This window comes from Postia placenta (genome assembly GCF_002117355.1).
Source record: "Postia placenta MAD-698-R-SB12 unplaced genomic scaffold POSPLAscaffold_12, whole genome shotgun sequence".
Lineage (NCBI taxonomy): Eukaryota > Fungi > Basidiomycota > Agaricomycetes > Polyporales > Adustoporiaceae > Rhodonia > Rhodonia placenta.
The window spans coordinates 204,977-229,688 of NW_020169843.1; the positions used below are offsets into that span (position 1 = coordinate 204,977).

Below are 24,712 nucleotides of genomic sequence, written 5' to 3' on the forward strand. Positions count from 1 at the left end.
TCGATCAATTCGTGAAATACAATCGTAGATTGTACTGAAGGTTGCAAATTCCAACCAGCCACTATCGTACACAATACGCATTTCATAGTCATACACGAGGCTCCTCGCTGCAAATCGCAATATAGAGTGAAGGAAAGCGCTCAGAGAACATGTGCGAGATGCAGCACAACATTCTTAGCAAGTTCTGGGCCAAGTCCATTCACTACTGTTGAGATCGCCTGTTTCACCGCAGGTCGCCCCCAACTCGGAGATGTCTGGAACTCACGCGCATGAGAAGACAACACGCATCAAGATGTATTATCATCCTCACCGTCACCGGGACTACGACTGCCCTGGCATTGTGCACTTCCAATAGCATTACTTCTGGCAGGATATCATCGATATCGCTGGTAGCCTCTGGATAAATCAAATCAATTGAGACGCGATGCATGGAATGTCAAATTCTACAACCTTCTGTAGCAGGTGCTTTGAGATTATGCTCCGGGTGAGCGAAGCTTACATAGTGAAATTTATCGAGTAGGGGACGACATGTCTCCAGGGGATACCAGGTATATTCCTCTGGGTCGGCCAGATAGGAAGGGTAGTAGTCCCCCTTATATCGCATCTTCTTGCAGGAGTGTATGTAGAATCCTGTTTATCAACGATCAAAAAGGTTGTGTTATTAGTACTTGCACGAGGCCCACTCTGCAGATGGACCCACCCATGTACAATGCCTTCAGGTCGACTACTCCGGCCGTATGAAGCTCTTTCGCCAATGATGCCTCTCGGAGAGCACTTAGCTATAAGGTACGCGTCATTAATACGTCTCCAAAATGCCCATGCATGGTACATTACCTTTCCTAACGAGAACCTCTCCCACTTGATATCATACATGAAGTACACACTGGATACGCAATTCGGAAGGATGTCGATGACTCCGATAGCAATCAATTCACCGTCTAGCCTGTACATCTGGTGGTACGACCCGTACTCTCGCGGAAGATGGTCTGGGCGTGCCCCGGGGTAAATGATAGCGTCGCGCTACAGGATTGAAACCTTTAGCGTTGATGGGGCATAATAGAAAGTCTGCTTACATGGAGAGGCGTCTCGACAAGGAATCTCTTGAAGCCGCCAGGGGCCTTTTCCTTCTCATGGTGGATCTCTTGTTGGTATTTCTGATACAAGACAAACTTCTCTTCGGTGAATGATGATGGCTCCAGGGTGACCTGACGTAAGAAGGCAGTACTGTTACTTAGAAAACATCAACGTTCGGAGCGCGCTGCATACCTCGAACTTATGTACTGGATTGTCGCTGGTACAGACGCTGTATTCAGTCGAGTGAATGGCCTCTGACAGCGAAAACGGCGGGTTCTTCGCGCTAGCCTTTCCTGTCGATAGAGCTTCCCTGGCTATCTTCAGCACCTCATCGCACCTGTGCAAATATGCTACCTACTTCTGAGACGCAGCGTCAACGGACCTGTCTCCATGCAGCACAAACCGATTCCAACTGGTGGCGATGAGCTGACAAGGCGGATACCGAGGAAGTTCGTATTTATTCACCGACTGATGATTTTTCTCTGGCTCTTTGAAGGTGAAAACTTGAGGGCATCGAGTCTAAATGATTCTAGCAGTCAAGGCCTCGAACGGCGTGGCCAGTGATGCAACTAACTTGATGGTATATGCTGGACAGCACGACCGCCTGAGGTCCGGCTTGTAGCAGTACGTTCCGGACCTCCTCCATCCTCGGTCAATCATCTTCTGATAAACCTGGAAATGGCGGAAATAAGAGCCCGACGAATGTAGCGAGTCAGCCTGAGGGTGCCAACTGCTACCAATGGACAATCATGCTTGCCTCACAAGAAATTTGGGTTGGTATACATTCCGCCGCGTGCCAGCTGGACGCCGTCTCACTACACCGCCCAGGAGGCGAGCAATACCCACATGTTGAATTGTGAGGCGTGAGCGGCGACAATATGGTTTGAAATACCATCCTATCATACGTATAATAGTCGTAAACACATGAAGGGATACCAGGAGGCAGCGCACCCTCTGAATCGTCCGGACGATGATGAGACTCGCTGCAAAGTTCCGTCTCAGACTATGCCACCGATTGACAAAGCTATGTCTTGCTTAGTGCTGAAGCGCTGGAACCTCGGCGGTCCCTACTATCAACGATCTCCGAGTCAGCTCCTGATCTCCGCATCAATCTGGGAGTCGACAATCTAACAACACGGGTATTTGGCGAAGACTGCCTCTGGCGCGATGTGAGCGAAATCACGATCATCGCCCGCAAATCTACATAGTCATAAATTGTAAACAACCACCAGACGCGAGTCCAACTAAGGCATATGGATACATGATTATAATGACACCCGAAATGATGATATTACAGTTGCGTGAAGGGAGGAGAGCAAAGCAAGTCAGAACAGTGGTCAATCCAGATGTATCTGTCAGTAAATATGGTCCATGCCTCAGTCTAACCCCAGCCGTCCCATCGTCCGAAACGCCGGAATTCCTGTAGGGCACACTCACGACTCTCCTTCCCTTCCCTCTCGCGCTCGCGCTCCTTGCCCTTGTCAATACGGGTGCCAAAGGACGAGACGCTGCCAGATCGGGGACGCGTCATGGATATGGCGCGGATGCTGGGAGGTGACGCCGAAATCACGGTGCCAGAAGTAGGGTGATGAGTCGGTGTCGCAGACTTCGGCGGTATAGATGATCTAGGTAACGAGAGGCGGTACCAACCTCCGGTGTATGTTAATGCGATTAATTGATGCTCCATCGCGCCTTGAGATGAGTCGTCCTGATTATTGGAAGGCGCCTGTATCCACCCTACGACGCATTTCTCCTCATCGATGTCGTCTGCAGTAGGGGGTCTCGATGGTGGAGCGGATAGGGATATATGTGATGATTGCGATGGTATGTGATATTGTGCGTAGGACCACTCAGAGTGAAAGTATGTCGGGAGGGGTATAAATGGCTTGAGAGGCGAGAAGGTAGATTGTCGATTCCTTTTGGGTAATCAGAAACTGTCTAAGAGCTGTGATGGATGAACTTACGATGATCCAGACCCTCCGACGAGGGAAAATACATGTACAGTGCCCTTGTCGCTCCAGACGCACACTTCCCGTTCATCGGGACGGAATGCTACACCATAGATCTCGGCCTTATCACTGCCTCTTCGCAGCTCTCTAACAAGGGTGCCTGTCGTCGAGTCCCAGACGCGGATCAGAGTGCCCCGTTCAGAAGTTGTCGCAAGGAAATGACCTGATGGAGGCACGGACAGAGTATTTAGAGCTGTAGTATGGGCCGCTATAATAGACACTGGGTGCTTCGTGGGAGGGGGTGGAGGTGGTCCAGGCGGCAATGACGATGGCGGATCCAAGGACTCTGGAGGAGGGCATGGCGGCAGGTGCACAAGCTGTACATGTCCCATTTGACGCCCCGGAATAGCAAGCAGGGTTGAATGTGTAGCGGTTGCGATGGCAAGCAGGCCTGTCAATGCGCGATCGTATACATCTCGTCGGTACGCTATCTCTCATAAGACAAGAAGCAGAGCTCACCCCGTGGATTATCGCATGTATCCCACTCGCCATACCTGGATATCTCCGTTCCTAGCTTGAAGACTACTACTCTTCTTCGCAGCGCGACCGCGAGCCAGCCCCGTCTGCAGGCAAGTCCTCTCACCCGTTCCCTGAACTCAAGCTCGGCAACCTCCCGCCCGAGGGCATCGTCCCAGAGAATAGCCTTGTTCGGCGGGTAGCGCGGGCTGCGACCACCTCCGACTAGGAACAAGAGAGATGATGTATGTAATGGTACCACCATACACAGGGTGCCGCCTGTAAGCTCTACTTCTCTGGTCAGCAGGTTGTATAGAGACCGGGCGGAGATGATCATCGTACCTCGCTTCCGGAGTAATTGGAGAGGCCATGCACGATAGACTGCGAAGCCGGCCTGAGTGGAAGTAGTGAAGATATGGCAATCTGGGTCGAAGCGCACGTCAAATATGAGGACCGGTGCTGTTGAGCTAATCGAATGGCGTGCCAGATTCATAGGTCTGGAGATGGTTGAGAGAAACTCAGACCAGAGGAAGGGGGTCCCGGCTGCGATCGTGCAGGTCCCATGCAGCAGCCGCACGGGCGTCGAGGAGTATATCAAGGTCACGTTATACGCGAGGTACGGGACCGCTGACATCCTGTTCTAGCCATGGTTACCCGCGGGATTGAAGTACAACGAAGACAAGTACAAGATGCAGTGGAAACCCTAGAAAAAATACGTTCAGTACATACTACATTCACCAAGCACAACCTATCCTGCTACACGTTCGCTAGCGAAACAGTGGGAATACAGCTAAATGTGTACATAACCGGCCATTCATTCAATACATTCGTCCATGTGAAATCGCGAAGCCTGACATCATCATCCGGCCCAGTCAGCCCCTAGAATGCGTCGAGCCTACGATGCTTGCCCCCGATGCGGAATAAACTGCAGCAGCGTACGGGGAAGACTGAACGCAAGTCGAATGAGAGGCGGAGACCTGAGACCGAGGCGTGCTGTTATTCCCATTCCATGACCTCGGAGGCTGCAGGTCCACCGACGCAAGTTGTTGGCGAGCCGCCTTGAACTCCTGCTCCTCCAACTGGTTCTGGGCCACCAACGCAGCCTTCGCCTCCGCCTGCCTTTGCAGCTCAGCCTCGGATTCATCAGACAAGTAATCCGTGAATCCTCCGTCTGATATGACCGTTGTCTCCGAGTTGCTCCCGCTGCTGCTGCTAGAAGCACTTGAGATGCTCATCGACGCCAACGATTTCTCGACAATGCTAGCGCGACGCTGCAACGGAGGAGGCGCCGTGCTTTGGCGCTCTGCAGCTCGATTAGAAGTGATTGGAGGTGGTGACATCCGGTTAGGCGGCTGCTGAGTTTGCTGGCGACGACGCTGAGGTTGAGGTTCTACTGGGATTTTATTGGCGGGCGTGGCTGGAAGCGCGGCGGAAAGGGAAGGCCGACGCTCGACGTTACGGCGGGACAACGAGCCTCCTAGGTCCACATTCTTATGGCCTGGCGAGTGCTGCGACGCATTCACCGACTCGGAGCGTCTATCACCATCTGTGTTGGAACGGCGCGGGGGAGGCTGATATTGATCCATGGGGGATCGGCTCGGCAACGATGACGCTGTTCCGTCTCCATTTACGTTCGCGTTTCGGGTCGTATTGTTCGTGAGAGCCGCGGTAGCCTGTTGTGGACTGCCACCTGAGCGTCCTCTAACAGGGATCGGCGCAACCGGTATACGGGCAGAAGTAGTCTCCAACCTCGTAGGGCTTCCAATTTGATGGCTGGCGCGGCGCGACATCGTCGGCGCGAAGGTCTGAGTGTTCGAAGCGCGCGCACTGCCCCCAGGACTGCCAGACCCGCCCTTGCCCGTAATGCTGTCTAGGAGGGACTTGATCTCCGGCGGGATCGGAGTGCGATGGACAACGCTGACGGCGGGCCAATCTGCGGCGCCGATGTGCCTCTGCTCCTCTGGCAGAGGTGGTCGACAGCATCCTGGCCAGCCCGGGTTCTGATACCCAGAAAGCCTCGCTGGTGGGTTTGTGGCGGCCCACTGTTCTTTCCGTTAGCGTCGATCCGATCGCCAGAGATCCACACAAACAATCACCTTGCAGAAACCACACCCGCTGAACGTTTGTACTGTCAAACGCTTCAGCAGGGTCCTCATTTGTGGCGTCGACCCAGAAAAGAAGCTCACCCTCGGCGTTTTTCAGATACACCACGTCGTGTCGGGGATGCAAAGCCCTATTGCGGCAGACGTCCTTGATGTGGGGGCACCTGAACGGCGAGAATGGGCGCTATGACTGGGGACAACGGGAGAGAGAGCTACCTGACGTTGCCGATCGGCTTGAAGACCTTGCACATCGGGCAGACACCCGTTGCTTGATCAAGAGAGCCGTACGCGTAGCACATACTAGCGAGATGGAGCAGCAGCAGACGAACAGGGCAGGAGGTGCCGCAGGCTGGACCGAACAAGAGGTGCACTATAAGAGGGCTACAGGGCCGTCTCCGCTGAGAACGAACTTGAAGAAGGGATGCATGCGGTTCCTTTTCGTGTCGCTGATCAAGTGCATTTAGGCGGATCAAGCGTTTACAACGATACCACTGGTCTACAGTGAAGCGGGGTAGGCAGAGCTGGTCTGCGGTCGGTTCTGGCAGGGATCGTGGGGGTTCTACGCAACCTCTGGTCTACCATGCTTCGTTTTCATGTCCCTGCAGCCTCGAGGCTGCATCGTGGACAGAGGGCAATTAAGTTCTTGTCGGATAACCCATTAGTTCCCTTGTTTGCACTTGCCTATCTGGGGTTGTCGATAATCAAAATGCCTATGACGCGCTCCAGGCGCTGTGTTGCACCGCTTGGCACCGCTCGTGTCTGCACCCTCTTGTAACCGACCGTCTCCACTCACCTGAACGGCTAGCGCGCGCAACACACGCTTGATATCATGGGGAAATCACAGAGTAAGCTATCACCTGAACAACTTGCGGATCTTCAGAAGCACACGTACTGTATGTTGTTCTCTATATCGCATTACGACAGGATTTACCGACGTTGTAAAGTTGATAAGCGGGAGCTACAACAATGGTATCTCACGTCATTCGTTTGCCGCCCTCTTGTCACTGAAACATCAACAACGACGACAGGTACAAGGGCTTCCTGAAAGACTGTCCGTCTGGCCACCTGGACAAGACCGAGTTCGGCCGGATTTACAAGCAATTCTTCCCCTTTGGAGACCCCGGCGAGTTCGCGGACTATGTCTTCAATGTCTTCGATGAGAACAAGAATGGCACAATTGACTTCAAAGAGTTTATATGTGCACTCAGCGTCACGAGTAGAGGAAGGCTGGATGAGAAGCTAAGATGTGGATCTTACGCCACGTCCGCAATGCTGTTGTCATTGACGCGTTCTTTTTGCAGGGGCATTCCAGTTATATGACATCGACGGCGACGGCTTCATAACATACCAGGAGATGCTCAAGATTGTTCAGTCAATATACAAAATGACTGGCCAAATGGTGAAGCTCCCGGCGGACGAGGACACACCAGAAAAGGCAAATTCGGTCGCGTATCATTGTTGCACACTACTAACCTTTGTCATAGCGTGTGGACAAGATATTTAGAAACATGGACCGCAACAAGGATGCCAAGCTTACGTATGATGAATTTGTAGAAGGGAGCAAACAGGATCCCACAATCGTACAGGTTTGTCCAGAAACTTATGTTATGCGAGACATAATCCTTGACCGTGCTTCTAGGCCTTGTCATTGTATGATGGTCTCGTATGACATGGTTACTTTACTCTTATGCTCATCTACCACTCGTGATGGCCGTGGACTTCCCGTTTTGCATGTCCCCTCAAGCCCTGGACGGAACCCACGAGTGCGTGGCTGTACTTATAATCATCACCTTTCGCTATCAGTTTGCTCTCCGGACACATGGGTTTCAGAGGTTGTAGGAACCAATTGTACTTCTATCTCATGTGTAGAAGACCATTGTACTTTACCACCCCACATTTACTCAGGACACCTACCAACTTCCGCATAAATAGATTAATTAATGACATACATGCGTGTACCGCCTGGTAGATACACATAGGTCGCACTAGGACAGTCGACCGTACTTCTTCAGGATCCGTGTCTCGACGTCTTTGCCAACCCATTCGTACAGACCTTCAGCGAATTCCAGATTATCTCGTTCGGCCTTGAACGATTTGTTGAAATCCTGGGCTTGTGGCGCTTGAGGAGCCGCAGCGGCTGCTGCAAACGGGGTGGTCATGTCGCGGGACGAGTCGGCAGCTAAAACAGACAGATGTTTGTCAGTCAGTGATAGTAGAGTAAGAGCATGTGTCATACAGTTTTCATTTCCGAGTATGAGGCGATACAGGCCATTCAAGCCGAAGAAGTTAAGAAAGTACCAGGAGAGCGAGGAGACCCAGCGAACATCCATGTCAGGGGTCTCCACGCCGCGTTGGAGCATAGACTTGAACCCCAATGTCAGAGGGAACGGGAGCTTGACTGAGGGGTCATACGTGAGTCATTTCTGGGCAGCATTCCAACGTACAACTTACTAAGTACAAACCCCTGGAAGAAGAAATTGATCCAGCCCATGATGACCATCTGGGGTACCATCATGACCATCTGCGTCTTCATACCAGCCATCATTCCGTCCATTTGCGATGGGTCCGTGAGTGGATTCGGGGGAGCGGACGGCGCGTCGCCTTTCGGTGGTCCATCCTTCAGGTAAGTTCCGTCGACGAAAGCCTGCGAGAGATGCTGCGAGATGGACCGGTATACAGATGGCGGGACGGGGGAGTTAGCGGAAGTGGTACGCAGTATTTGCGCGCGCATGAGGGCACGTCTACGCGAACTGTCAGCTAGGACACGCACCAACCTCGGTAGGACAGACTCACTGCTCGCGTATTGCAGCTCGTGATAGCTTTTTCGGTGGCGACTGGAGGAGGAGAACAACGTAGTGTCTTAGCACTCCCACTAGAATCTACGCGCGAACTTGGGTCAATTGACATGATTTCAGAGTTACGCGATCTTGAACCATACCATGACCAGTGTAATGGGAAATAGGACCCAGTCGCGGATCTGGGGATCTAGGTACAGAGAAGCCCTGCAAGAAGTTCAGTTCAGGTTTCCTTGAGGTAGCGAGTCGCATCCAGACATACGCAGAGCTCGCCATTTTGTGCGTCGCGGGTGATGTGGGCTGGAGCTCGCTGTCGCCTCTGTCGAGTTGGCTGAAGCACTAGAGGATCTATAAGCGCCTATCCCGAGGCCATGATCGGGCCCGGCGCCTCGGCATATGCTTATACCTCTGACCATAACCATTGTCCTCTTTCCTTAGTGCATCACTGATGTCCTTTACTGCTCATCTCGCATACCTGACCGGATCCCAAGAAGAATCGTCTGACAGCGACCGCCGCGCGATCGACGCATGGACAAGGTTAGTAGTTTTAGTTGAGCGCGTTGCGTCGGCTCACTCGACTGTGGACAGACTTGACACAAAGAGCAAAGGCACGCACCCCATAACTCTATCACGAAATATTTCTCTTAAGCATAGGTTGTAGCTGCTGCAGATCACATCGCCAGCGACGATCTTGAAGCTGAGGGGGGTTGGAGCTCGGTGCTCGAAGTTTACGGTAGTCAGGCAAGCTCTTCTAGCGGACAATATTCCACAATAGTATCCAGGCTGCTGTCGTGTGTAAAGTCTAAGATTGTACCCATGTGTTCCTCAATTCACGTCATTGTACGAATCTTCAGGAAGCCAAATATTGAACCTCTAATACCGTCCCTCCTCACTACGCTCTCCTCGGAACGACAAGATGACGATATCTCTGGGGAACTCGTCGAGGCTATTGGTTTTGACAATATCGAACTAGCAACGGACATCTTAGTCAACCGTCGCCAAATTGTCCGAGAAGTGAGTTGATGCACTACTGTGTATATTAATGAATTGACGTCGTAAAATCACCTTTAAAGCTAGAAAGCGTGGTAAAGAATCGAGCCACGTCGAGACCTGCCGTCATAGGAAATAGTAGAGCTTCTGGGTCTCAAGGTAGAGATCACATTCCGTGCAATATGGCCACGCTCGAATATCCGCTGAGTGTTTACCAGGCGTCGGAGACATCGGCCTTGATCCTGAACAGGCTAGAAGGCGGATAGAAGAGACCTTACGGGCGAACGCTTCCCGTCCACTCTTTACTGGAACAGCAGTAGGCTGACATTCAGTCTCATTAACCGCTCGCGATGTTCACCCACATTCAGGATAACGCGCCAGAAACACTGCCACATGTATACACATCCTCGTCGATGGTCCAAGGCAATGTTCTTTCTCATCTCGGCACGAAGTACATGTTGCCACTGGGTACAGTTCGGCAGGATTATGAAGTGAGTTTCTTAGGCATTGCGTAGTTGATTGATAAACTCAAGAAGTTCTCCTAAGGATTACGAAGAAGTTATCTTACCCCCCGCTAATGCTGTTCCTCCCCGCGCGACCGAACGACTCATTCCTGTGACTGAGCTCGATGATCTCGCAAAAGGGTCGTTTCCGGTGGGGTTCCTGCTTGTATAGCGACCAGCATACCCATAATAGCCCAACGTTGCAGGGGTACACTTCATTGAACAGGATACAGTCTATTGTGTATCCGACTGCATACAAGTCCAACGAGAATATGCTTGTATGCGGTCCGTGGTTTTGGCTTTTGGTTGAGTTTCCAGGCTGACCCCTTCTTTTAGCTCCCACCGGCGCTGTCAGTATGCTTGTGACTGTTACACTATCAGCGGTCCCGCTTACGCGCGCCATGCATAATTCCAGGGTAAGACAGATGTCGCTATGTTGGCCATCCTACGCGTCTTGGACCAACATCGTGGTCCCGCGAAGGGCTCGTCTTCGTTAGCCTCGACCATCAATCGAGATAAATTCAAGATCATATATGTGTAAGTAATTTTGCTGAATTCTGGTCGTTTCATGGAGTATCGACAACGACGGATGCATAGCGCTCCTATGAAAGCGCTCGCATCGGAAATTGTGCGAAAACTTGGGAGACGTCTGAAGTGGCTGTCGATCACGGTCCGAGAACTCACAGGTAGGTGCCGATATTCCGCCATCGGAGTAACGTCATGTATGGTGTTCTAGGCGACATGCAGTTGACAAAGAAAGAGATCGCCGAAACGCAAATTATTGTTACCACTCCAGAGAAGTGGGACGTAGTCACTCGCAAACCAACCGGGGAGGGTGAAGTAGCATCTGTAAGCTCAGCTAAAATATATAATTGGAACCCCCGTAGCTCATGGTGCGGCCAGACAGTGAAGCTACTCGTCATCGATGAAGTCCATCTTCTCAACGACGACCGTGGTGCTGTGATAGAAACTATCGTTGCTCGTACCCTGCGACAGGTCAGTCAGCCTATCGTTTTATATAAGTCGACGGAATGTAACTATTGCATAGGTCGAGTCCAGTCAATCTGTCATCCGCATCGTGGGTCTGAGTGCCACTCTGCCAAACTATATCGACGTTGGCGATTTCCTGAGGTATGCTTGATATTCAAGGCTCTTTAGGATCTCCGCTTATTCGTGGAAAGTGTGAACCGATACACTGGGCTTTTCTATTTCGATTCATCCTTCAGGCCTGTTCCTCTGGAGCAGCACTTCATTGGAGTGAGGGGCAAGCCAAACAGCCAGCAGTCACGCAAAAATCTCGATCGAGTCACATTCGACAAGGTCAAAGAACTGGTGCATGAGGGGCACCAGGTCATGGTTTTTGTGCATGCCAGAAAAGAGACAGTAAAATCAGCGCTGGCGCTTGAGGAGGCCGCCACGGCCGAGGGCGTATTGGATGAATTCAGCTGCGAAGATCATCCTTCTTTCTCACTCTTCCGCCGTGATATTTCCCAGTCCAGGAATAAGGAGATGAAGCAGTTGTTTGATACTGGCTTTGGGATTCATCATGCTGGCATGCTCAGGAGCGACAGGAACATGATGGAAAGAATGTTTGAAGCTAGAGCAATTAAGGTAGGGCTTCTGTTTCCACCCTTTCATGACTGAATGGTTTTTAAGGTTCTATGCTGTACAGCCACATTGGCATGGGGAGTAAACTTGCCTGCACACGCTGGTCAGCTCTGCCTTCTTCTTATATTGCTCCATCATGTCTGATAAGATATAGTTATTATCAAGGGCACTCAGGTCTACGACAGTGCCAAGGGTGCATTCACCGACCTCTCTGTCCTAGACGTCTTGCAAGTGTTTGGACGGGCGGGTCGACCTGGATTAGAAACCAGTGGAGTTGGGTTCATTTGCACAACTAACGACAAACTAGACCACTATCTCGATGCTGTCACCGCTCAGGTAAGGGAAAACCAGCGTGCCTGTCTAAGGATCTGCTAATTCTACTTACAGACTCCAATCGAATCGAGGTATGTGGTTTCTCGCTATGGAGAGCTTCTTGAGACAAGCTGTGTTTCAGATTTACCTCCGGTATGATCGACGCTTTGAATGCGGAGATCGCATTGGGAACAGTGGCTAACGTGCGCGACGCGGTGCAATGGCTGGGATATACATACATGTTTGTTAGAATGCGCAAGAACCCATTCCAGTATGGTAAGAGCTGAACAAGAGCCACACGATATTGCACAAGTATTGACTGTGGTGACAGGCCTAACGCGCGAGCAAGTGCAAGATGATCCATCTCTAGGTGCCAAATGTGGTCAACTTGTTCTTGAGTCGGCCTCAAAACTCCAAGAAGCACGAATGATCACCTCTGACAGTAGCAAGAATTTCACGATCACAGACCTGGGGCGGATCGCTGCTAAATACTATATCAGACATGCATCCATCGAGATCTTCAATCAACTTTTCAAGCCCAGGATGTCTGAGGCCGACGTATTGGCAATGCTTTGCATGAGCACGGAAGTGAGCCTATGATCAGATACGTGCCCTCAAGCGTTCGCTGACGTTCCCAGTTTGATCAAATCCAAGTTCGAGAGAACGAGGTCAAGGAACTCGATCAGTTGATGAAATCTGAGGAAACAGTACCATGTTACGTGAAAGTACGTCTCGTCTCGTCTAGTTCGTTGATATTCGCCGAATGCTCAGGGGGTCAAAGGGAGGCACAGATACCAGTCAAGGCAAAGTCAATATTTTGCTTCAAAGCTACATCTCTGGTCGTAGACCCGATGATTTTGCCCTGGTTTCCGATCAAGCTTACGCGGCGCAGAATGGCGGTCGCATCGTGCGAGCTCTACTCGAGATCGCAATCAGCCGAAAATGGGCGAATGCGAGCTCCGTACTTATGGGCATGAGTAAGGCGATCGAGAAACGACTCTGGCCGTTTGAGCATCCACTCAAACAATTTAGCCTCAAGCCGGATGTTCTCTACAATCTCGAGAGGTGGGCGGACGAGTATTCGGTGGCAGAGCTTGCTTCACAGACCCCAGACGAGCTGGGAAAGCTAGTTCGTCTCAACGCGGACCATGGCCTAGCGATACGTAATGCGGCGAAGCAGTTCCCGACTGTTATGATTGACTGCAAGTTACGGCCGCTAGGCTTCGACGTGCTCCGAGTTGCGGCACGAGTTTCAAGGGACTTCAACTGGAATACCAAGATTCATGGACAGATCGAACCATTCTGGTTGTGGATTGAGGATAACGAGGGTTTGACTATTCTACAGCTCTCCCATCTCGCCTTTCGACAGGACGTAGACGCTCTCGACGTCGACTTCGTTATTGCGATACCGAACGGCAAGGCACCTCCATCTGTCACAATACGCTTTGTCTCCGACAGATGGATAGGAGCCGAAGACGAAGTCGCTGTTCCCTTGGATGGCCTCATCATGCCGTCTTCATCCGAATGCCATTCGCCTCCCCTCGACCTTCCTTTCCTCCCGCTATCAGTGTTGCATCAGCCTGCTGTTGAAAAGGCACTGTCCCGCCACATACGAGGTTTCAATGCACTTCAGACTCAGGCTCTTTGGAGTATCGTGAGAACCAAAATGCATGCATTGCTATGTGCTCCCGCGGGCTGTGGAAAATCGATCCTTGGCCAGATGGCAATATGGCAAGCTTCCCACCAAATCCCATTTCTTTCTCATGCTGATATCGTCTTAGGGAAATTCTACAAGACGCTCCTGATAACTCGTGGGTTCTAGTGGTTGCTCCTCGCCGTAGTGGCGTTTTCGAATTGGCCGCAGAAATGCGCGCTGTGTCGGATATTTTGAAGGTCTCCGTGTCGGTCGCTACGAGTGAGACACTCCTCAGGCCTGTCAGCAGCAGAACTGTCCGACTATCCAGCGTGGCAGATCTGCAGGCTGCCATGGGGCATCGACAAGCTGGGAAAGACGCGCTGTCTAGCTTGATGCTCGTCCTATGCGAGGATCTGCAGGATTTGGATGCGACCTACGAGCTCGGGGTTTCCCTGCTCCTGCATGCAACGCAAAGCCTTCCAGTTCGTTTCATAGGCTTATCGAGCTCGCTCAACGATCCATCCGACCTCGCATCGTGGCTCGGCGCCGACCCATTGGCTTTGCATAGTTTTCGTCCCAGCGACCGTGGCCAGTCGTTATCGGTTCATATCCAAACTTTCACAATCCCTCAGTCAGCCGCGCTGTTCAAAGCTATGGCGAAGCCAACTCACACGGCTGTTCAGGGTACTCCAAAGGAACCGTCGATCGTGTTCATTCCCTCCCGTAACCAGTGTCGATCGATAGCACACGATTTGATGACACAATGTGCACTAGGATCGGGAACGGACAGAGGCTATCTACCCGACGACGTGCCAGCGCAGTCGCTGAAAAACATTATCAATAGACTGCAGGACCGTGACAGTTTGGAGGACTTCTTGACGCAGGGCATAGGCTTCTACCACGACGGGATGACGAAGACAGATCGCAAGTTGACACTAGAGCTCTACGCAGAAGGCATGGTGCGCGTCCTCATCGTCCCCCGGGAAGCGTGCTGGCGGCTGCCTGTCCGAGCGGCAACCGTCGTGGTCATGGGTACGCAATACATCAGCGGCGAGGAGCGGCGGGTGCGCGACTACGACCTCCAGGAGCTCGTCCGGATGCAAGGACGCGCCGTGCGACATCATGGTGCAGGCCACTTCCATCTGTTTTGCCAGGCGGAGAGCAAGGACATATTCATCCGCTTCCTTGACGATGGTCTCCCGCTTGAGTCAAAGCTATTAGAGACAGGGCTGCTAGAGGCTTGGTACCACGACCGCCGGAAGGACGGCACTATCGCGGACAGGCAGCAGGCAGTTGACGCGCTCTCGTTCACTTTCCTTGCGCGGAGACTGAGTAGCAATCCGGTCTACTACGACGGGTCGTCGACGTCGGTTAACGAGCTGCTCTCACGCATCGTGGACAGATTAGAGGAAGGCGTGGCAAACGGTTGAATATAATGATAAAGGAAGTGACATGATCTATAGCAAGCGAAAGATAGTACAAATATGAAGAACACAGGTAAGGTATATGCAAGAGGACGCGAGACTCCTTTTTGTTAGTGGTTGTCAACTTTACTTCAAGTATTTTTTGAGAGCTTGCAGACGGTCGGCGGCGCGTCGCAAAGTATCGACGTCCTTGCAGAAGGCGAAACGAGCATAACTCTCGCCAATCGAGCAATGCTCCTCGCAGTAGAACTTGATCACAGATTATTTGGGTCAATTGCATGTGCGCTGATACAAACTGGGTATCTCACCTCGCTGACGGGGATCGAAGACACGCCAACTTCCATAGCAATGAACCAACATGCCCTAGACCCGCGTAAGAAGTGAACAGATTGCAAACAGGTAAGCGAACTTACCTGAAGTCTCGTCCTCTGCCACGCACGCTCTGGGGGAATGGGTAGTCCTCAGGCCATGTGACGTTGGAAACGTCCTGAAGCGATTGCACATCAGGCGAGCTGAGATCTTAATGAAGCACCATACATACCAGCAGGACAAAATAGCTGCCCTCGGGCTGCGAGTATTTCATGCCAAGCTTGTCGAATCCCGCGGTAAGCGCCAGGCGCCGCTCATCATACTCCCGCACTTGCTGTGCGAAGAAGTCGCGCCTTTCGACCTGCTCCAGACCGGCAGCGGCAGCCTCCTGGAACGGTGAGTTGGTACAGAACACAATGCGTGTCGTGGCGGCCAGCGTGGGCCTGATGATGGACGGGGGCCCGATGAGCCAGCCAATGCGCCAACCCGTAGCAGAGAACAACTCTGTTGAGGAGGCGATGAATATTCGCATGGCGAGGAGACAGATTATGCCTTACTCCCGGCAGAGCCAACTGTGACAGTGCGATCCCACATGCCTGGGAGTGTCGCGATGCGGACGTGCTCTTTGTTGTCGAAAACAAGGAAATCGTACTATTGAGCAACGTTACTTGGCGTCTAATGCGATTGATGTGCCGTACGAATACGCACCACTTCATCTGCCATCACAAGCAGGTTGTGCTTCTCAGCGAGGGCAGCGATCTTCTCGAGCTCTTCACGCGTGAAGACCTTGCCGACAGGATTGTGTGGGGTATTTACAATGATCATCTTCGTGCGAGGCGAGATCGCGCGCCTGGACAGCAGATCCGTCCGGTCAATCATGACATCGTGCGACAACTTCGGAACACGCACTCCAGCTCGTCGAAGTCGATCTTCCAGTCGTCGCTCGTGGGCTTCTCAGCCGAGAAGTCGGGATGGAGGGGCACGAAAACGGGGACGCCACCGTTGAAGGTCACAGACGGCAGATACTGGTCGAAGAACGGCTCGAACATGATCACCTCGTCCCCCAGCTCCAGGAAGGCGACAAACACGGAGTACTGTCCTGTCCAAACCGTTGAGAGTAAGGAGCCGCATGAGATACGTGAGGCTCACCTTCGTTCGCCCCACTCGTGACCAGGATCTCGGACTCTACGTCGAGGTTCCGCCCGAGCTGAGGACCGTATACATCTCTGATCGCCTCCCGAAGGCGCATTCGACCTTTCGGGTGTGAGTAGTGGTTAGGGGCGACGTGGTTCAAGGCCTCCTCAGCCGCCTCTTTCACCCACGTTGGGGGCGCAAAGTTCATGTAGCCCTGCCCTAGGTTGAGACAGTCCGCGGGCAAATTGGCGGCACTAGGTGGTCGTCGTCTGACTCGGCACGCTATTCATCTACGCACACTACGTACTTGAAGATGGACCACACATCTTCGGCCAGTGCCCTGCCTTCCTTGAGCCTCGATGAGAAGGGAACGAGGTTGGAACGGTCATTAGACTTCTTGAGTCCGTTGAGCGCGGTGCTCGAGCCGTTCGTGTAACCCGTGGCAGCAGCAGGAGACATCGCGAGGGATGCAAAAGTGTGAAGCGAGCGAGCAGGGAGTGTGTGGAGTCTGGCGAGTGAGTGAGTCAGATTGAACCCGGCACGTATGACCATCTCTTGGAAATGGTATTAGCTACAATCTTATATCCTGATGAGCGTCTGCGAGAGACCGGGTATTTCGTCGGGACTTGTGCTCAGCATTTTTCTCTGCCGGGAGACCAGGGTGACCGTGTTGCATATCATCGCGTGAACTTGCGCATATGTGCGTGATTGGCTGCCGTAAGGCACTCGCTCTCCTCACCGCCCGCTCCCACACATCGACTCAGCTCCCAGCGTATCGCAGCGCCGTGGGCTATGTTCATCTAGCCTGCCGTCATGCTGGAATGAGTTGAGAATGACGCCTCTGACAACCGCGTACTCATTGTCCCCTGACGGCACCGTGGGTTGTTGGCCAGTCCAGCTTTTGCCATTATCGGTGGCTACCATCACAATTCCTTAAAAAGCTTGTTGACTTGTTATTACCATGCTTTCTTCCAGTTCAGTTCGTAGCACACGACCTCTCTGAGGATGGGAATAACGTTTCTCGATCTCTCATGATCGTGTTGCATTATCAGGCAGTGTCACGTCAGCTAATCTCTTGCCAACACACCGCTGTGAGATTCTCAATCTCTCCTGCGGACCTTACCCGATTGATGTCTCTAATCCATGAGTAATATCTCAAGAACGGCTACATATTTTCTCAGATCGTCAAGTGTCCGACAGTCGCGGTTCAAGCACTATCTTCGACAGATCTTGGGAAAGTCGAAAGCTTTATGGCGTCTCTCACTTGCGCTCTTCTATGTCAAGTTCGCCATAGCAGAGAGACTTGTTTCCCGTCACATAGCATAACTTGTTCCCGTCAGCATCTCAAGCGGAACCGCATACCGCATCTTTATCAGGTGGCTGCGTTGATTGTTTTTACGTTGGGCCGGAGTAAACCTCTCGTAAGTGGGAACCCTGTCTACGGCCCACTTTACACAATGTTAGACTATCAAGACCCTGGTAGCAGGACTGAATACTGTTTCAGGGTCAGCGTCAATACGAACCGCCACCCCCCTGAGCGTGTTGATGAGCGCTGCACGATGGTCACGGTGCAGATGTACCGTACCGTTCATAATGTGTTTAACATTGTGTTCAAGTTCCCTACTCGCATTTTTCGTGATGCATGAGAGCGTGAGTCCATGCTCGAGTGACCGTATGTAATTGACAGCCTGTTCTCTTGAGAGCATATTGTGACGAACTTTGGAAGTGGGGTTCAACATTCATTGCTGCTCATGATATTGGCTTGCCTTTGGTTTATTCAATTGGCACGGACGTTCCTCATGCCTCATCTACCCTATCACGCAGGTTGTCGTCGTGCGTTGCGGAGTAGGAATATGGAGGAATACTAGTACGATTTTGTAACGCAAAGTGTTGGATTGAACAAGTCCGAACTTACTTGCCGTTTCGAGTTGATGATCGGATTACGTAACACAAAAGTTAAGTGAAAGATGACGAGCATAGAGCAGACTGATCGTGCGTGCTCCTGTGCTTGGGCTTAGCATTTCTCTTCAATATCCACTCTGCTGGGTGCTTTGTTCTCTTGGACTATTTTGCATTATGGCAGACGACTCTGTCTTTATATATGAACCCAGTGATGAGTGCGTACCGCTTTACTTAACGCGCCGACTCCGTTCACAGGAGTACGAATAATCAGACTCGCGAGCAATGCTGTCCTGGAGCAGACGGCGGAGCATGCATTTTCGGATGACGAGGAATTTGTTTATCCTGGCGCGGATCAAGAGTCAGAGACACCAGCAGAGCCAGCACCAGCAGCTATGCCAGCAATACCAGAAGAGCCGGTCGTGGTAGCAGCCGTCACGGAATCGATAACTTTAGAGGTCCCACCAGCAATACCGGTGGAGCCGAAATCCGAACGCCCATCGGTAGCGGATTCTCCTGTTCCTGCGAAGCGTCCTCCGTCGCCAGAGCAGTTGGAGGCTCTTCATGCGGCAGCAACATCCGGCGACTTGAAGCGCGTGCAGACCGTGTTCACAAAAGCGGTACATCATGGTGACGTCGAGAGTTTTGCACTCGCCAACGACGCCCCCTCGCGTATTGGCCAGACTGCTTTGCATGCAGCATCAAGCAGGGGATACCTAGCCATCGTGCGGTGGTGTACGTGTTTGTGTATGAGAGCCGAGGCATAGTATTGATCCCTTGTCGTGCACACAGTGGTGGAAGACTGTGGCGCTATGCCTGATATCGAAGACAGGGAGAGCGAGGTATTTTCTAGCCTTTGAATACTGCCGTGCTATACTTATTCTCACCCGAGACCGCACTGCACAAAGCCGCGCTGAACGGTCATCTGCACATTGTGACCTATCTGCTACCTGACAAGGCCGATGTACATGCACAGGACGCTGACGGATGGACCGCATTGCATAACGCGTGCTCGAAGGTAGCTTACTTACTGCCTTAAACGTATACCATCTTCTGACACCTTGCAGGGATATCTTGATATTGTACGATGGTTATGCGAGAACGGAGGGGCAGCTGTTGAAGTAGATGGGGTACGAGGGGTCGACACAAGGAGCAAAGGAGGCTGGACGCCTCTTAGTAAGTCCGAGCACTCAGATTTTGTGTTGTCTATCTCATTTGGCTCTTTAGTGAATGCCGCTTCCAAGGGGCATCTTCCAGTCGTACTGTATCTCCTAACGAAACAGTCAGCGGATCCATTCGTGAGGAACAACTGGGGGGAGACTGCATACGACGTTGCCGCAGCGGTGTTCGAGGTGTGGATATGCGAGGTGAGTGCCTTGGCGAATTCCAGGATCAGGGGTCTTGACGTGGTTCCGTACAGGTGCTACAAAAGGCGGAAGCCGAACGGTGGCAAAGCCCTACTATGCCATATAATCCTCTGGCGGTCCATACTACAGTGCCGCTGGTGCTGTACGAAAGTCAACGACTCGACATGCGCTTGAAGACGCTCGCGGTATCTGGCGGGCGGCCCAGATTCTCTGCCTCCGGTCTCGGCAAACGAGGCAGGCGGGCGCCGTTCGAGCTCCGCTTGCCTGCGCCTGAGCAGACTACTGGAAAGAAGGAGATTGCGGCGTGGCGCAGCGACGTGCAATTGCCGTTACGAGAAGACCCATGGACGTTGCCGCGGCCTGGATCCTCGAGGGAGGGGACCGAGCGGAGTCATTTCTGGCTGTATGTTCCTGCCATCAGTCGTGTGCCTCAACTGACGCAGTATGTCGACAGATCTGATTGGACATTAGACGTCACCCACCCCGGTGTCGACGCGGAAGATGGGTGGCAGTATGCACATAGCCTTGATGATCCGGATGAAGAGTGGACAGCGGAACAGCCGCCTCAGTTGGAGCGTCTGCTTAGTGGCAACGGTACAATGACCGCTGGGCTCGGTAGCAATAGATCTCGGAGTAGCAGCGGTGCGAGCTCGAGTTCTGCCCCGCGCCGCGACGCCAATCCCCAGTCATGGGCGCGCCGTCGCCGTTGGGTACGAGTCATGCGCCGCAGGTTGGACATTCCACCGTTGCCTTTCTTGCAGCCCAACGGCCAGCTGTACCATGTTGGGCCAGACGGCACGATGATTCCCTATGAGGAGCACGACGACAGTGACTTCGGTGATGGCGAAGGTCAGGAGCTGAGCGCTATACCCAGAAGCGTGCTGTCATCTGCGCAAGACTATGTGGCGAGAGCACGATACCTTGCAGGTACTCAACATGGAGATACGGAGTCGGTCAATGGATTTAATTCTGCTCTGGAAGCACGGAGAGCTATTGCTAAGCTGGAACGCGCGACCACAGAGTTGCGCCAGGGCATTCTCAGTAAGTCACCATGATTTATACGCCAGATCATGATCTCACTCTACCAGATGACTCTGACGTTGAGCGGAAGACGCAGGCCGAGGTGCTCATGAATGCATACAGCCGCGAACTGGAGCGGAGGCGTCTCGCTGCCGGCGCGCAAGGGCTCCTGTTGACAGAAGGTGGTACGTTAAGACCGAGCAACATGCCTGTCCACCGAATTAACAACTTTGTTCTAGAGGACGACGAGATCGATGATGATGACTCGGACGACGAGTTCCACTATCCGGGCTCGGAACCCGTCCACACTCCGCGAGCACCCTCGATTCGGTCGTCGACCACAGACTATTTCGCTCGCTCAGGCTCCCGAGGTCCTACAGATCTCACTCCCCATCTTTCGCAAGCACCCGAGTTCCGCGTCCCTACTCACGAAGCACCCCAGAAAGTACTCACGCCGAGGTGGACGCCGCCGACACCCCATCAAATTCATGCACAGTGGGAGAGGGATGATTCTGTCAGCGAATGTCGCGAATGCAAACGCAGGTTCAACTTCCTGACTCGTCGAGTAAGTATCATGGAAAGTAAACCTACTGGCATTACTGACCTCTGTTTGCTTCTAGCACGTAAGTATCACACAGTCGGGCTCCTTCTGTATTGCTGATCGCTTTGCAGCATTGTCGCCGGTGTGGCAAGATTTTCTGTGATCGGTGCTCCTCCTGGCGGGCGCTACTCGACCCCTCGGACGTCGTGCACGACCCGTCGTTTCCTGAGACGCCCCATTCGCCCACAACGCAAAGAGTGTGCCGGGCCTGCTATGAAGAGGTGACCGCGAGTGTTCCGAATGGCTTGCAAAGCAGTCGAACGACCTCGATGGAGCGGATTGTCATTGACCAGAGAAGGCTTACCATCCCCAGTCCCACCAGTGGGCACACAAGCTCGCAGCTGAGTGACCTTGCGGAGTATGTGTCACTCATAAATGTGGTCTGTACACGCTAACGCATCGCATGCAGATGTCCGGTCTGTAATTCCAACTTGTCCGACCTAGGGCCGGCTGCGGTGCAAGAAGCCCATGTCAGAAACTGTCTAGAAGGCGGCAGTGGAGCCGCACCGCAAACGGCCAAATATCTAGTCTACAAGCTGCCTGCAGAAAGTGCTCTAATCGGTGTAGAATGTAAGTTATGTTTATTGTATCCGAGGATATATGCTCATGGTATTGTGACGCAGGTGCGATCTGTCTTGAGGAGTTTGTCAAAGGTAAGGATCATGTAATTTGGGTAGAATCCTCGCTTATGGCCATTTCCAGGATCCACTGTCGCTCGTCTCAGCTGCTTATGTAGCTTCCACAACGGTATGCGGGTCTTCTTCACACGAGGATATTATTTAACAGCTGTTCTCCAGCTTGCTTATCGTCCTGGCTCCAGAGGGGAAGGAGTTGTCCTGTTCACGCTCGTTAATGGTGGTTCTGCCTTGTGCTTGCTATATCTTGCCGCGGATTTTGTGCTATTGTCACACCTATGGATACCGATCATGTTACACATGGATTAACTGGATAATCTTCCTATTCTTCTCTTGGTATGGAATACGGAATCCTACTCTCATCAATGCGTATGACGCTCGAATAGTCTTCATAATAATCTGGCTCGATAATGTCCTGACCCTTGATGCCGTCGCTCTGGTCATCCTCAAACCAGCTGGCCGGGTCATCGTCGTCTTCATCGTCATCCTCCTCCTCCAAATCGGAGTCCGTAGGTTCGTAGCTCCTGGCGGATTGTCAGTGCTTGCTGTGGGCATATGCAATGTCATCACTCACATGAAGGCCCACATCCTGAGATCTCGTTCTGCCCTACTGAGATGTTCACCGGTGGGAGACAGGCCTTGCCGCCTTCGCCTCTCCTCACGTTCCTCCTGCCTCTTGCGGTCTGCCTCATGTGCCTCTTGCTCGATGCGTATGGCTTCCTCGAATGTGAAGCCTTGAGAGCCTTGGTCTTTCGGAATGTGCGCTGCCTGCAGGACCATATAGTCAGCAAAGCTTTGAGCGAAGCAATCCTAATCTAGCGACGTACGTATTTCGCAAGTGCTCTCTGCTTCGCACCTATCGCGCGATATTGCGGGACGGAGTCCACCTTCATGGGGTCCTCATCCTGTATGGAGGTCTGTTGCATCTTGGTCTGTAGGTTCTCCATGCCTACGAGCTCGACTAGGCGAGATTCAATTTGAGCCTGCTCAGCCGCCATGCGTTGCGCATAGGAGGAGGAGGAGGCTGTCCTGTCAGTGTGGGGTTCAGATCAGACTGGCTAGCATGGACGGTTCACAAACGACGTACGGCTCTGCGAGGGTCTTCGCGTTGCGTGCATAGCGGTCGCGTAGTTCGCGGGCACTCATACGCGAGATCGGGGTAGCATTTGGCTTGGGCGGGATGAGGAAGCCGGGCGGTGCCTGTCTGTGCGGGCTCGCGGGCGGTGTGGCCCTAGAGTAGCCGTTCGAGGATTGCATTGGTATATGTGTTTGTCGGGGGGATGTGCTTGCTGAGGGGCGATGGAATGCAAGAGGGGTAGAAGAGGCGCTTTTATAGTGGCCGTCTGCGCGCTAAGACGAATGAGTTGGGCCGCCACTGACGGCCTGTTATGGTATATGATGTCGTATGCAGTGATCAGAAGATCCCGGACAATATCGCAACTCAAGTGTCTCACTCGCCCTGACAACCCGAAGGTCCAAGAGCCAGTGCCATTGTTCACTTGCGCCACTCCTGCTGTGCGGCATTTCTTGTCATTTGTGATGGTCAAGGCTTGTTCGCGGCATACACAGGTGCAATCTCGGTACAAATACAACGACTAGTACTCTTCTCTCGTCTCGTAAGCATTACTGCGCCCCTCACATGTACATATCCCCCTACAACATCCGATCAGCATTGGGCTGCCACAAAACACTAGTACTCACTGCTCCCGGAGGCATTGCTTCATCATTATCCGGGTCATTCATGCTTCCTCCTCCCGGCATGCCCCTAGGTCCACCGAGTGGTCCTCTACCAGGTAATGGACCACCAGGGAACGGTCCAAGACCCGGACCAACAGGGTCGAACCGCGCTCCGGGTGGTGCACCCATTGGCGGGAGGAATCCGTCCCCGCCCCACGGTCCTCTTCCACCAGGGAAATTAGGACCCCTGAATCCACCACCGAAGATAGGGTGGTTGGGCCCAACGTACATGCCGTCCCCAGCATTGCCTGGGAAGAGCGGGGGAGGCGCGAATGGGTTGTGAGGAATGGGATCAAGGTCGCGCCTACCAATGGCTGGTATTCCCTGAGGAGGGTTGTACAGTCGCGAGCGGTCAGGCCCATAAGGAGGCTCAACGAGACTGGAGCGAGCTGGAGGCGGAGCTTCCGCTCTTGGCTGGCTACCTCCAGCGTTAGTGGACGAGTCAGTTGACTGCTCTGTGTAACCCTCCTTGCGCAAACCGGGAATCAGTTTTTGTACTGTGGTGAGTTGAAACTGCGACACGAGGTCGGCAACTCGATTTGAAGAAATGAAGCCATGTACAAGAGGCTGAGCATCAGCAGCTGTGGCGTCGTGCGGGAAGAACGACGGTGATACGAAGTCATTTGTAGAAATGTCGAGCGTAGCTGCCTTGTCGCTCTGTTCGCCAGCGCGTCAGTCCAGAGTATGTTTTCAACTAGGCAGTAGCGTACCTCTACAGCGATCGAGTTGATCAGCGTGCGTGAGCCCAGCTTCACCACCTTCACCACGAACTCAAGGCTGCTCTGTTCATGTTTGTATCTGAATGTGTAGTTTCCAGGCCCATGCTGGTTCCATTCGTCGGGAAGGACACTGTTCAGAATGGAACGCGCAGGCGACGATTCGTCTACACCGACCAGGCGGAAGCCGAGGGAGACCATGACAGTATGAATCAGCGCTGCGAGGCCATCCTGTGGCGACTCAAGCCTCTTCCTTGTCGGGGGAAGTACATTCTGCAGCGCAGAAATGAGCGCAGACGGGTCGAGTATATTCTTGCTCATCGTGGTCGCAGACGAAGCTAGTTGTACCCGATGACGATCGACTCGACGCGTATACGATCGGTGC

The 24,712-nt window shown here is 52.7% G+C and overlaps 10 protein-coding genes across 10 annotated transcripts; 3 read left to right on the forward strand and 7 right to left on the reverse strand.

Moving 5' to 3' along the window:
- Positions 1-436: 436 nt before the first annotated feature.
- POSPLADRAFT_1150353 (hypothetical protein) lies at positions 437-1,969 on the reverse strand (the record flags this gene model as incomplete). The annotated part of the gene is made up of 9 exons (XM_024486408.1): positions 437-630; positions 701-779; positions 835-1,020; positions 1,074-1,205; positions 1,267-1,357; positions 1,433-1,486; positions 1,540-1,593; positions 1,649-1,746; positions 1,820-1,969. 9 exons carry the CDS (start codon positions 1,967-1,969, stop codon positions 437-439), a joined length of 1,038 nt encoding a protein of 345 aa, XP_024336033.1.
- Positions 1,970-2,455: 486 nt separating this feature from the next.
- On the reverse strand, positions 2,456-4,032 carry POSPLADRAFT_1048579 (hypothetical protein; the record flags this gene model as incomplete). Its single annotated transcript, XM_024479552.1, has 4 exons — positions 2,456-2,990; positions 3,039-3,474; positions 3,543-3,827; positions 3,882-4,032. The coding sequence occupies 4 exons, from the start codon at positions 4,030-4,032 to the stop codon at positions 2,456-2,458; spliced, it is 1,407 nt and encodes a 468-aa protein (XP_024336034.1).
- A 379-nt stretch (positions 4,033-4,411) lies between these two features.
- Positions 4,412-5,940, reverse strand: POSPLADRAFT_1048580 (hypothetical protein; the record flags this gene model as incomplete). The annotated part of the gene is made up of 3 exons (XM_024479553.1): positions 4,412-5,581; positions 5,636-5,726; positions 5,858-5,940. The coding sequence occupies 3 exons, from the start codon at positions 5,938-5,940 to the stop codon at positions 4,412-4,414; spliced, it is 1,344 nt and encodes a 447-aa protein (XP_024336035.1).
- Positions 5,941-6,470: 530 nt separating this feature from the next.
- Positions 6,471-7,310, forward strand: POSPLADRAFT_1150082 (hypothetical protein; the record flags this gene model as incomplete). The annotated part of the gene is given in 6 exon segments (XM_024486378.1): positions 6,471-6,534; positions 6,586-6,610; positions 6,670-6,887; positions 6,943-7,118; positions 7,138-7,227; positions 7,281-7,310. The coding sequence occupies 6 exon segments, from the start codon at positions 6,471-6,473 to the stop codon at positions 7,308-7,310; spliced, it is 603 nt and encodes a 200-aa protein (XP_024336036.1).
- A 316-nt stretch (positions 7,311-7,626) lies between these two features.
- Positions 7,627-8,712, reverse strand: POSPLADRAFT_1048583 (hypothetical protein; the record flags this gene model as incomplete). Its single annotated transcript, XM_024479554.1, has 6 exons — positions 7,627-7,820; positions 7,878-8,039; positions 8,093-8,382; positions 8,435-8,520; positions 8,580-8,643; positions 8,699-8,712. 6 exons carry the CDS (start codon positions 8,710-8,712, stop codon positions 7,627-7,629), a joined length of 810 nt encoding a protein of 269 aa, XP_024336037.1.
- A 540-nt stretch (positions 8,713-9,252) lies between these two features.
- POSPLADRAFT_1048584 (hypothetical protein) lies at positions 9,253-14,915 on the forward strand (the record flags this gene model as incomplete). Its single annotated transcript, XM_024479555.1, has 19 exons — positions 9,253-9,450; positions 9,677-9,742; positions 9,795-9,917; positions 9,973-10,080; positions 10,136-10,207; positions 10,345-10,466; positions 10,527-10,615; positions 10,666-10,778; positions 10,833-10,925; positions 10,978-11,060; positions 11,111-11,540; positions 11,586-11,640; positions 11,692-11,873; positions 11,925-11,941; positions 11,992-12,125; positions 12,181-12,437; positions 12,488-12,574; positions 12,631-13,546; positions 13,645-14,915. The coding sequence occupies 19 exons, from the start codon at positions 9,253-9,255 to the stop codon at positions 14,913-14,915; spliced, it is 4,416 nt and encodes a 1,471-aa protein (XP_024336038.1).
- An 11-nt stretch (positions 14,916-14,926) lies between these two features.
- On the reverse strand, positions 14,927-16,811 carry POSPLADRAFT_1183921 (hypothetical protein; the record flags this gene model as incomplete). The annotated part of the gene is made up of 9 exons (XM_024489040.1): positions 14,927-15,158; positions 15,218-15,272; positions 15,323-15,396; positions 15,451-15,722; positions 15,776-15,869; positions 15,927-16,068; positions 16,128-16,317; positions 16,368-16,606; positions 16,660-16,811. 9 exons carry the CDS (start codon positions 16,809-16,811, stop codon positions 15,036-15,038), a joined length of 1,341 nt encoding a protein of 446 aa, XP_024336039.1. The 3' UTR covers positions 14,927-15,035.
- A 1,835-nt stretch (positions 16,812-18,646) lies between these two features.
- On the forward strand, positions 18,647-22,205 carry POSPLADRAFT_1183924 (hypothetical protein; the record flags this gene model as incomplete). Its single annotated transcript, XM_024489041.1, has 14 exons — positions 18,647-18,998; positions 19,044-19,093; positions 19,144-19,269; positions 19,319-19,427; positions 19,479-19,618; positions 19,672-20,021; positions 20,073-20,659; positions 20,707-20,823; positions 20,878-21,203; positions 21,308-21,597; positions 21,649-21,809; positions 21,863-21,892; positions 21,942-21,986; positions 22,037-22,205. The coding sequence occupies 14 exons, from the start codon at positions 18,647-18,649 to the stop codon at positions 22,090-22,092; spliced, it is 2,739 nt and encodes a 912-aa protein (XP_024336040.1). The 3' UTR covers positions 22,093-22,205.
- Positions 22,162-23,163, reverse strand: POSPLADRAFT_1172481 (hypothetical protein). Its single transcript, XM_024488184.1, has 4 exons — positions 22,962-23,163; positions 22,702-22,903; positions 22,449-22,642; positions 22,162-22,398 (listed from the first exon to the last, which is right to left on the reverse strand). The coding sequence occupies exons 1-4, from the start codon at positions 23,129-23,131 to the stop codon at positions 22,197-22,199; spliced, it is 768 nt and encodes a 255-aa protein (XP_024336041.1). The 5' UTR covers positions 23,132-23,163; the 3' UTR covers positions 22,162-22,196.
- A 247-nt stretch (positions 23,164-23,410) lies between these two features.
- On the reverse strand, positions 23,411-24,657 carry POSPLADRAFT_1067101 (hypothetical protein). The gene is made up of 3 exons (XM_024482141.1): positions 24,322-24,657; positions 23,576-24,268; positions 23,411-23,527 (listed from the first exon to the last, which is right to left on the reverse strand). The coding sequence occupies exons 1-3, from the start codon at positions 24,646-24,648 to the stop codon at positions 23,510-23,512; spliced, it is 1,038 nt and encodes a 345-aa protein (XP_024336042.1). The 5' UTR covers positions 24,649-24,657; the 3' UTR covers positions 23,411-23,509.
- Between the last annotated feature and the right edge of the window lie 55 nt (positions 24,658-24,712).

What these genes read in the sequence shown, in the direction of transcription:
- POSPLADRAFT_1172481 (XM_024488184.1), bottom strand. Translation starts at nt 23,131, where the DNA reads ATGCAATCCTCGAACGGCTACTCTAGGGCCACACCGCCCGCGAGCCCG. An exon ending in AGAGAGCACTTGCGAAATAC is followed by an intron (nt 22,643 to 22,701) that starts GTACGTCGCTAG and finishes ATGGTCCTGCAG; the next exon opens with GCAGCGCACATTCCGAAAGA. An exon ending in CTCAGGATGTGGGCCTTCAT is followed by an intron (nt 22,399 to 22,448) that starts GTGAGTGATGAC and finishes ACAATCCGCCAG; the next exon opens with GAGCTACGAACCTACGGACT.
- POSPLADRAFT_1067101 (XM_024482141.1), bottom strand. Translation starts at nt 24,648, where the DNA reads ATGAGCAAGAATATACTCGACCCGTCTGCGCTCATTTCTGCGCTGCAG. An exon ending in TCAACTCGATCGCTGTAGAG is followed by an intron (nt 24,269 to 24,321) that starts GTACGCTACTGC and finishes GCTGGCGAACAG; the next exon opens with AGCGACAAGGCAGCTACGCT.